The sequence below is a fragment of the Clytia hemisphaerica genome, unplaced genomic scaffold, assembly GCF_902728285.1.
Source record: "Clytia hemisphaerica strain Z4C2 unplaced genomic scaffold, Clytia hemisphaerica genome assembly, whole genome shotgun sequence".
Taxonomy (NCBI): Eukaryota; Metazoa; Cnidaria; class Hydrozoa; order Leptothecata; family Clytiidae; genus Clytia; species Clytia hemisphaerica.
The window spans coordinates 18,991-30,538 of NW_027103746.1; the positions used below are offsets into that span (position 1 = coordinate 18,991).

At 38.7% G+C, this 11,548-nt stretch overlaps 1 protein-coding gene and 1 long non-coding RNA gene across 2 annotated transcripts; both read right to left on the bottom strand.

The window, feature by feature from the left end:
• Positions 1-1,498: 1,498 nt before the first annotated feature.
• LOC136805388 (uncharacterized) lies at positions 1,499-3,800 on the bottom strand. Its single transcript, XM_067061962.1, has 3 exons — positions 3,699-3,800; positions 2,337-3,242; positions 1,499-1,543 (listed from the first exon to the last, which is right to left on the bottom strand). Exons 1-3 carry the CDS (start codon positions 3,798-3,800, stop codon positions 1,499-1,501), a joined length of 1,053 nt encoding a protein of 350 aa, XP_066918063.1.
• A 6,228-nt stretch (positions 3,801-10,028) lies between these two features.
• On the bottom strand, positions 10,029-11,310 carry LOC136805390 (uncharacterized). The gene is made up of 3 exons (XR_010846392.1): positions 11,217-11,310; positions 10,506-10,606; positions 10,029-10,271 (listed from the first exon to the last, which is right to left on the bottom strand). It is a non-coding gene; the product is annotated as an uncharacterized lncRNA (long non-coding RNA).
• Between the last annotated feature and the right edge of the window lie 238 nt (positions 11,311-11,548).

Here is an 11,548-nt window from a genome sequence, read left to right on the forward strand (position 1 = left end):
AAGTTGCTTGTTTCCAGAATGGCAAATAATAAAGTAAAGATTTGTGATTGAACATTGGCTATCGTATGTGGCAATATATAAGAGAGAGTACTTGTACAGATCCTATGCTGTAGTTCTGTATTCTGATTGGATTGCATTCCCATTGCATTACATGATATTGTATCATACTGTAATGGATAGATGATAGACAGTTCTTGGTTTTTGACTGGTTGTGGTTTCTTGTTGTTTTATGAATTTGAGACTTTATGCTCGATTTTACAGACAATGACATCTTTCGTTTTCGAAGAACATAAAACTGTCGGTGCTTATTTTCAGTGACAGCTATACGAATTCAAGACTCAAGAAAATGTTTTTTTTGGGGGGGGGGGGTTGATTACATACATTGTTTTGTATACGGCATTTTAGCCTGGTAGTCTAAAGTAATTTTTATTTACAGTATTTTGTTGAAGGTTATTTTAAAGATGAGCTTTGTAAAAATCATACAAAATACTTTTATGTCAAATCACAAAATTATCACTCAAGGAACGAATTTGTCTCTTGTTGACTTTTCCATAAAACATAACTTTTTGAAAAAAATGAACAAATTTTTCCTTCACTCTCCATCGGCACACTTTACAATAGAATTTCATTTTATATTTTACAAAAGGAGCGCATAAACTGTAAGACAGAGAGTTTGTTTATCTAATCTTACAATAAGAGCCAATCAGAAGATAGAAAAAAAGACAAAATAAAAAAAATTCTAAATAATGTTTTGATATTATGTTCTGTGTGTGGTGTGATTTCATATTTTTGATATGAAACGAATTAAGTCACCGACGAATAATTATGCAAATTATGTGAGTTTACGTTATCCCTCGCCGCGAAATTTGAATTGTCGTTGTTGTCAGTTGATAAGCTACCGAGTTTACTGTCCCTAAGCTAGTTATTCAGTCACAACTTAACCATCAGATTTATCCAAGTGACTGAATCAAACTAGCTTAGATTTCTAGGCTAATGTGGGTGTTAGTTAGGTAAAGATAAAATATAGGAAGAAATAGAATGCTGGGCGTGCAAGCGCTGGGACAGGGGCATATGTAAATAGAGGTACATTGCATCAGACTTCCAATCACCCATGACTGCAATGGAGTCAAGAGGTACCCCGGCCTCCAAAGCAAAGGTGGCCCCACCACGTCTGAACGAGTGTGACCCATATTGACAGGGTGAGAGCCCAGAACGAGAGAGGTGAGCCTGAAGGATGCACATAAAATCCCGGTACACAAAAACCCGATTCGAGGCAAGGTGGGAATCCCTCCAACAAAAGGCTTGATCGCAAGGAAGGGCTCCTGGGGTGAGGGAAAAAGCACGGGACACAGCCAAAACCGGACAGAGGTGAGAAGAGGGTATGGCAACCCGTGGTATAGTAACAGTACGTTGACCAAACTGGATGGTTTTGCTCCACCTCACTCTGATATGCACCCCGGAACCAATAAACGAAAAATCAGACCTAGTGAGAAAGGTACTAGACGAGAAGTCCCTCTGGGAAACCGGCAAAAGGTGGCTCTTCCTGAAAAGACCAAAAAAGGAGACCAGACACAGTGCCCAGAAGGAAGCCTGCTTACTATCTAGGAGGTTGAGTTGGGAATGAATGAAAGAGAGGATATCCACAGTGATGGGGAGCTTGGGGACAGGAGGGATACCCTTAGATCGCTTAATACCCTTGAGCACAGAGGACAGGAACCAGTTGTCAAGGAGGGGATTGGGGAAACCCATCTCCCGGTGAAGAAGACCAACAAAATTCAAATAAACACAAACAGACTGTGGCAACAGGAACCGTGCTAGGTAGGCAGCATACATACAGAGGTGAATACGTTGAACAGGAGCAGGCGAAATATTAAGCATATTACAAAACTGGAGATAGACCTTTCGGTGAGTACGGTAGGCCTTGCGGGTATTGGCAGCGTAGGTGGCTTCACGATATAACTGCACTTCTGCCAGCAGCGAAGACGCAAACTCTAAAAGGCAGAGCGAAGGCATGACCCAGACCCATATAAACCAAGAAGAAAAAAGAAACAGTTCTCAGACATGTGCCAGACAATGTCATCGGAAGGATCAAACTGATCGAAACAGTCGCGAAGATACTGGAGAAAAGCTGCAAGATGTTTGTGTTCATGTAACCGAGAGACATGATCAGCAACAACATTCGGGACCCCCGGTACATGGAAAACTTTGAGGCGAAAGTTGTATGTGGCTGAGCACCAGAACAGACGCCTGAGGTAAGTCATCATGAGCGGGTTGCGAGATGATCCTTTGTTTAGCATACCCACTGTAGCCGTGTTGTCACAGTAAATATGGACTACCTTATTGCACAAGTAAGGAGCCCAGCGTTCTAACGCAAACACAATGCAAAGAGCCTCCTTGTAATTGATGTGCAAACCTGCTAAAGCAGGGGCATCAATTAACAAGTTGGAATAAAACCAGTCGTTCTCAAACACTGCTCCAATACCTGTCTTGCAGGCATCTGTGTGGATATTAGTCACATGTCGCATGTCATGGAATGAGCACTGACCGTTAAAAACGTCAAGATAATCTAGCCACCAAGAGATGTCCTTAAAAAATTCCTCATTGAGCAGACACTTGGATGACTGCTTTTGCAAGGAACCCATAAGGTCCAAGATCCGACGCAAGAAGGTCCTGCCGCCATAGATGACTTTGCAGGCCCAATTGAGACGGCCAGCCAGCTGTTGTAACTGTCTTTTAGATGCACGAGCTCGGGACTGAAAAGACATCAGAACGTCTCTCAGGTCACCTAGCTTTTTGGCAGGAAGTGCGAGAGTCAATGTTGTAGTATCAATCTCAACACCAAGAAACACAAGTTTCTGGCAAGGTGAAACAAGCTTAGAAGGACTGATAGTGAAACCTAGGGATATCAGGAGTGAGTGAAGGGTATCAAAAGCAGCTTGGCATTCCTGCCGAGTCCGACCAATGACCAGGAAATCATCAAGATATACAATGATCAAAGGAAAGCCTCTTCTCTGCATCATGCGCTGAACACTCTGGGTCAAATGATGAAATATACCAGGAGCGCTGCGTGCTCCAAAAGGGAGACGTGTGTCTTTTAGATACGTGTAGTGCTCATCCCCACTAAATTTCAACTTCAAACCAAGAGCAGCATGGTGGACAGGGACAGATCTGTACGCGTGTCTCAAATCTATCTTGGCGATAAAGAAATTTTCCCCTATCAACCGACAGGCGTCGTCTAGGGTCTGAAAAGATTGTTTCTCAATATCAATATAAGAATTGACAGCCAAACCGTGGGGAATCGAACAGTCGTGGATCAAACGGAGATCCTCTGAATCAAGCTTTGGAACTGCTCCAAGTGCACTGACAATAACAGGTTTTTCATTTCAAATATAATTTCCGGCCGAGAGTTCCTCCAAAATAGTAGCTTCAACTTTTTCTTTGGAACCCGGGCCAACTGCAGAACTGTAGTTGTCCATCTCCACAGGGCTGATTGTCGCATCTGCTGGGAGCAATTGAAACCCATTGACCACCCCGTCAAATAGAAATTGACGGTCCGGATCATTCAGGAGTTCTTTGTCCCAAACTGCAGAGTCAAGCGGAGATGGAGCAGGTTTATTGGAAAGGAGTCATTGAGAGCCACCCTCGCCCACAGGATGAAGGAAACCTTGGTGAGATTTTCCACAAACCAGTGAACCAACCTTTCGGTTACAAGCATGAGCAAACTTGCAAGGAGACTTCTGACATCCTTTCCGAGAATTGAACATGCGGCAAATCTCCAAACCGGAGGAGAGATGAGACATGATGGCTGGACCCTTATTGTTACCCGCAAGGCCGAATCACGAATCACTCTTGGGTGTGGAAGTATCATTGCCCAGCCCAAGTCCACGAGGTAGCTTCGCAGCCCAGCGAGGCATAAGAACAACCTCATGTAGGTGACTATGGTCAGTACTCCATGAGAATCCATAGGTGTGCTGCAGAATCCGAAATTCATCATCATACTGCAGCACGGATTGCCATGTGTACTTAGTCGCCAGCTCTAAGACCTTGATCGCATAGGAGAGGTATTCCTGTACATGGAGGAGAGTGGAAAGCTTCCCAGAATTATACTGTTCAATAGTAACACTAGACAATTTAGGTTTTGTGTCTTGTAAAATTAAGGCCAGCTTACAGTTGTTATCATAAGAGAGAACTTTCTCATCTTCAGCTGGTCGAATTCGAGAAACAAAGTCAATTATACGTAAGGCTTTACCTCTAGTTACATCATTTGCACGAGTTGGACGAAGGAACAGTTCATTGTGAGAGATTGGACGGTTAGCCAGGAGCGAGTCTTGCGAAGCCAAACCAGAACTCAAATGAGGAAGGGAAGCAGCAACATCAAACGAAGAACCAGAGAGATGCGATTGTGTTTGTTGTTGTTGTGGTTGAGCAAGGAGCGGACGGTGGAGCAAAGTAGACATAGTGTCAGTCGAAGAGCGATTCAAAATGGCGGATCGTGACGAATGGGTTTCCTCTGAGCGAGAAGAAACCTGCGGAGTGGCGGAACGAGAAGAGAGGGTCCTTGAAGCTTTCAAACGTTCCAGTTTTTCTGTTTGACGTTTAATCTCATCCCTCAAAGCATTTTCTTCGCGAATCTTATTTTCTTGATCCTTCCTAATTGATTCTAGGAGTTCATTCTCTTGATCCTTCAAGAATTGTAAGTGGCGGCGATATTGATCGATCTGATCCGAGGACAAACCAGCATCAGGGTTTCCCCCCGGGGGGGTACTAGGTTTACGAGGTGACGGGTATGTCCGAGCCGAAAATCGAAAATCGACCCTTTGAGAGACAAAATTTTGGTGATTTTGGGACCCTTTGAGAGACTTTTTCCTAAATTTTGGTCCATTCTTTCCAAATTTTGGTTTGATTTTCACAAATCGTGACCCTTTGAGAGAGAAATTTTTGATTTTTGTGATTTTGGGACCCTTTCTGAGACTAACCTTTGAATTTGTACCCCTTTGAGAGACTTTTGAGGAATGAGAAAAGGTACCCTTATGGCTCGCACATACCCGGCACCCATTTTGCCTAAGTACCCCCCCCCCCGTGGGGTTTTCCCTAGAGTTTGGAGTTTGTTGTTGTCTGCGTTGTTCGGTACGATCAGCACGAGAAGTATCAGTAGGAGAGGAAGATGGCGACACTGGTCCTTGACAATTCTTGCTAGGAGGACCAAAGGTATGATCGTCATGGGTCCTCTGACAGCCAGGGCATTTCTTTTTACGTGTCCCACTTCCCTCAGTGGTGGGTGGAGGAGTACCAGGTGGTGTGGTCAAGAACATTAGGATAGTGAAGCATAATCTTTCGGCAAGCATGTTGAAGTAGAGTTTACAGCGTAAGAGTAGATAGAACAGGATACAGAACAGCAAAAATACAGCAGTCAGCAATAAGAAATGAAGAACTGAAAAAGGGCCATGTGAAGAAACTGAGGCCTTATATAGACATGAGAGTGAGGCTGAACCAAGAGTCCGGATAAAACCAAAACAAACCAAATGCATCTAAACTCTGATATACAAACATATATCAGAAACTAAAATAAATCTAATGACACATTCGATCCGGAAAAACAACTCCGGGTAGGCTAAAAACAAGCTGCGACAAAAAAGACTCAGGAGCATACCCTGCGAGTGCATGTTTTGCAGGGGTGTCGCACCGCCCCTGATTGTGACTTTAGCGTAACTTTTCAAATTTCCAATAGATTTGATTTCCCCCCGACTCATAGTTTGAAAATCCATTTTCTAACGTTTTTTTTGCCGCCCAACCAACCGCCTTATTGGGAACAATTTATGTAGTCGAAGGTGTTTTGAAAAGTTTTTGTCGAGTATTTTGAGAAATTGCTTTGCTATGTCCGTTCGAACGTTAAGGCTGTACAGAGGGTTGAACCATATGATATTTCTCTGTCTTTGTCATTTAGGTCGCTCGGCGAAGGGGTTCATTATATCAGTTTGACCGAAAACACGTTTAAAACCAGATGGTACCAACATAAACACACTTTTCGTCACAAAGACAAATTCCATTGAGCTCTCAAAATATGTATGGTTTCTACAGAATAAGAACATCGAACCAATTCTGAAATGGAAAGTTATGGACCACGCCCAACCATACAAAAATGGAAGCAAATCATGTGATCTATGCCTTACGGAAAAGTACCATATTATTTCGTCAAAGGAAAAACTATCAAATAAACGATCTGAATTAATTTCTACATGTCGTCATGCGGCCAAGTATTTATTAAAAAACTTCAAAGAGGTCCCACCAGACCCTTGAGAATTTTACAGTTTTACTACCTTTGTCTTTTTTATCTTTTAACGATCTTTTAATAATTATCCATCACATGTTTTAATCGCTTTTAATGAATCAGAATTTTTTTCTTGTACATAAATTTCTTTTCAACACTGCTTTTTAGTCACATCTGATGATTGTACGCAAGTGCATGAAACTTTTAGTTATGTTTTTAACATTTTTTTGGAAAGTACATATTTATGAAGCACTACAACTGTATTGTGCACTCTTTGGATGTTTGCTACGCATTATTCATTGATTTATTGTAAGATTATGTAAGCTATTTTTTTCATAATTTTACGGTCGTAATTATTCGTAATTCCATTGCTTACTTATTTCTTTTTTTATGGATAAATTTACTGTGATAAAAAAAAGCGACAAAAGATTATGCCATTGTTTTAGAATTATTATGTTATATAATTAACGTTTTATGAAAATTATTAGGAATAATCAGCATACTTTATGCATGGATCGCATATCTTTGTCCTTCCTTTTACCATTCACGATTTCGTTTCTCGTCAAATTGTCCACCAGTTTTTGCACTTCTAAATAAAGAAAAAAAAATAGTCTTCGAAATCAAGTTTGGTAAAATTCTTTTTTGTAAATAAAGATTTCAATGTTACACATTGAATAAAAGTCATAAAATCTATATACTTTTACAGTTCTACATATTCTGAGGTCCTACGCATTGCTAGATGCACTCTTCTTTTTGAAGATGTTCTGCCCAGATCAGGGAGCTGAAAGATCTTTCTTGCGAAAACAAATTGTAAAGTGTTTTGATAGATTTCCAGAGACTTTTTATGAAATTTGAAGAATCTTTAAATGATTTTTTAGCGCAACTGCATTTTTGAAAATTTGAAACATTTTTATATTATGTATTGTATGTTAGTTTTCTCAGTCATTTTCTTTTTCGTTCTTTCCCGTGCGGACGGCTGCACGGCATTTCGGACTTTAGGTGTCGAACCGGGTTCTGGGCCTACTTTTTGAAAATTTGTGTTTTTTGATACTTGTCGTTTGTCTTGTTCTTGTCTCTTCTATTGTTTAACCCCTTTTTTGTTCCTTTGTATTTGTGTGTGAGTTTTTGTTTATTTGGACTCCGGGTCGGTTCAGGGTTATGGAATCTGGTGGAGGCTGAGTGTAAGTAAGTAAGTAAGTATTTATTTACCATTTAACACTGCAAAAAAGATACAAGTGATGATATGCACAAAAAATATATGGAGGGAGACCGCCTTATAGTCTAGCTAATCAAAAAGATGCGGCCACTTAAGTACAGATTGCGTTTATAACACTTTGTAAATTATTTATAAATATTTATATTTTTTTTAAGAATTTTGTTATCTAATGAAGAATAAATTAAAACTGCTCAGTATCTCCCAAGACAGTGAGTAAGGGCGAGAGATTTAACAAAACTGAAAACAGATGAGCTCAGGGTAATATTTGGGTAAGATCGCTGGATGCTGTTCCAATGTGTTATGCAAAACTTAGAGAAATATTTGTTCCCAAAGGTAATGATGGTGTTGTAGGAGGGAACAAAAAGTTGTTTCAAACATGCTCCTCTGGTACTTTGAGTGTTTTCATCTTCAGCATCAAGCTGAATAAAGTTAAAAAACTCCAGAAGGTCAAAGGGTAATTTGTTATTTAGGAATCTGTGGACAAAAGATATATTAAGACATTTGACAAGGTCTAAAATCTTGAGAATTTTGAGGTCTGAAAAGAGAAGGGCATCGAAAGTTGTTAAAAGTAATAAGACGTAAGGCTTTCTTTTGAAGGATAAATATAGGCTTAGAGGTGGTATTGTCAGTAAGACCCCAGAGTTGGCAACCATATTGAAGATGGGAATGAAAAAGAGCATAATAAATGTTAACTAAGGTTTTTGTTGAAACATAGTGCCTGAGCTTAGATATAATACCATTTGCTCTGGCAAGTTAAGCTGATAAACATGTGGTGTGGGCTCTCCAGTTGAGGTGCATGTCAATCAAAACGCCAAGATATTTGATATTTGAACTTTGAAAAATTTTCTTACCTCCAATTTTAAGAAAAGGGACAAAAGGAAGAATTTTTCGACAGTGTCTGAAAATTAAAAATTCTGTTTTTCCAGCATTAAGGGATATTTTATTGGCTTTGCGCCAAGTTTGGAGGGATCTTAGGTCACGATTGACTCTATTGCAAAGGGAAAGAAGATCATCATTAAAATGTAAAATATGGGTATCATCGGCGAAATGAAAAGTTTCACTTGAAAAGATTGCATTGTGAAGATCAGGGGCGTATCTAGGATTTTTAGGATACCCTGCAAAAAAGATTCAGCTATATATAGTGTCTAAGGAGAGCCCACCATGGTTGAGCCCGACGGGCCAGAAAATTTTTGAATTTCGACCCTCTAGATTGGCTAAAACAGCCACCTTTTTATGCCCAATGTACCATGAACCAGAGATAAAGAATTAAAATTCATTTCATTTAAACACAAAATGAAGCTGGTAAAACTAAGATAGTTTTTTGGGTTAAAGTGTTTTAAGAACCAAAAAAAGAGTGGTCTCTAAAATATGGAAAAAATGAAGGAAAGAGAAAGGAGGTGTAAAACATTGGCAGTTCATTGTATCAATGACAAAAATCCTAACTACAGTATCATGAATTTTTTTAAGAACTTTTTGAACTTTACACAAAAAAGTGAAAAATGATAGCAAAATAATACAACAGCACACAAAAGATTATGAATTATACAAAAATCTTTATCTGATCGTGATGATAGCAATAACAATAATAATAATCTACCAAACTGTCTAAAATTTTTTGATATAATTTTGATTCTTATTATCACAGTGATCTTTCATTGGAACTTTTATAAAATCGGGATTATTTTGGCTAATATCCCTTGTACCTCCTTAAGTAGTGCTCATAAGGAGATCAAATTTGGTATACAAAGTCTCCATATAGCAATGTATAAGGAGGAAAAAAATATTTTTGATACATCAAACTGTTCACCAGTTATTGGGCACTTTCGTTTTCGAGAGATCCCTCTATCCCGTCCTCATCCCGGTTGAGATCCCTCTAAATCGGAATCAAGATAACTCCGGATAAAAAAGTGCTAGAGACTTGAAATTTTCACAGAATGTACTTATATTTGTCCTCTAAAGGATAAAAGAAAAAGAAAGCATTTCTTCTCAGTTAATTTTCTAAAATTTGAAAACAAGGAAATTTGAATCCCATTAATCTAATCAAAGATCGCCGTGTATGTCAAATTTATTTATCTTATTGCTGCCAAAAGGTGACTTAAATAATTTCAAGCAGATTAATAATGAAAGCCTTTTGCCATTTCAAATAAAAATTTAGTGAAAAAGAGCAAAACTATTTTATTCAGACTGCTCAAGAAAAGAGTATTTCATTAGAAAATTGATTAATGTGATGTATTAAAGTATCCAAAACTAGAATTTGTACTGAGGCTGAAACCTCCATAGTTGGTTCATCTTGAAATTGTAGTCTAGCCCCATTCTGGTGTCTCGTTTTGAACTGTTTGCCAAATCAAGCAGGGAATCCTGTACCAGGGGTAAAAAGCCCCCAATCCGAATTGAAAACAAACCATATGTCATCAGAAACTAATTTATTCATTATGTACATAATGCAGCATGTTTTATGTTTGGTATCAAAATTCAATATACATTATGCATTGGCAATTACATGTCAAAATCAAATCAAGGTGTACTTTCCAGAGATGATATTACATGACAAATATTGGTATCCAGTTTACAGGGAAAACTTTGAATCCAAAAACTTCCAAGAAACTAAATGTTAGGTACACATCATCATTTTGATTGAATTATTCCATTCTGTTGTTTCCTTTAAGTTAAATATGGTTTCACTCATCTTATTAGCAGACTTGTTTACAAAGATTTCGTACCAACCACGTGAAGGTGCAAAATAATCCATTGATCTAGGGGCTACTGGACAGTATGATGGCAACTAACCTGAAAGTATATAATGAAGAGGGAATTAGGATCTTTGCAAGCTACACCTACATATTTAACAAACACAAAACAACAAAATTAAGTCAAACAACAAATGGACAACCAATGACATTAATCTTATATAATGATAATAGCCGGCTGACTGTGGGTAACCGCCAACCCCAATGCTTCATGACTGAGCCAATCTACTAAACTTCTTGGATGGATTTTTTTGGTTCTGAGAATAATACTTACAATTCAGGAAAAGTTCTGCACACGTGCAAGGCATCAAAGAATTGTTGCCCACAAGATGGAGAGAAATGGAACTGTACAGGCAATTTCCATTTGGAAGAGAACTAAAACAAAATAGAGAAATCATTTTTAAGATTGTCATGCAGTTTTTATGACCAGTACTTGACTGGCAGGTGCTGGACCCGCAAACTAAACATAGTCAAATACAATCTGTTTGTGTACCTCAAAATAGTGTGCGAAAAACCCACACAGCTCTTTTTCTCTCCCCAGAAAAATTTTTTAACCGGCCAAAACATATTAAAAACATTAGGGTGTCAAGGTCAGAATCACAAAATTTTCAATGTTATTTTTTTTCTCTTATTTCAAAATAAAACCACAATAGGTTGGTTGTCCCTTTGCCTCTTAAATTGCCTTGAATTTATTTCCTGTCGTCAACCTTTTCTTAGACAGAGTGATTGGCCAAACAAACAGTAACTACGTACCCCGATTGATCAAATATCTTATAAATATTTCATGATTGGCCACTCACTCACCACTCTCACTCACCACACACAATAAGTGGTTTTGTTGATTACCAAAAATTATGACAAGTCATAGGCCATAGGCAGATAAGTAGAGAAAGAGGGGGAAGGAAAGCAGTTTTTTTCCTGCACTTATCAGATTATAATTGATAACATTCAGGCATGAAAAATAATAGAAAAAAATACCACATACCTTACAGATTTGACTTTCCTTGTTGCAATGGATTTCAGAAGATAACCATAAGAAAAAAAACAAACATTGAAATGACCTTGATGGCAGCCCTCAGATGACGAATTTGGAGAAGGCTTCAAATTCTTCAGAATTTGCGACAAAATAGATAAAATCAGGACTGTCTATTCATTTTTTTCTTCTCCAAGCATCTAAAGCCATTTGGCGAGTCTAGACTTTTAACGTTTTGACACTAACAGACATCAAATCCTGGGCAAACCCTGCATTTTGACCTCATCCAGGTCTTTCTGCAAAATTTTGCAGGGTGCAGGCCTGCAAAACGGTTTTGTACACAA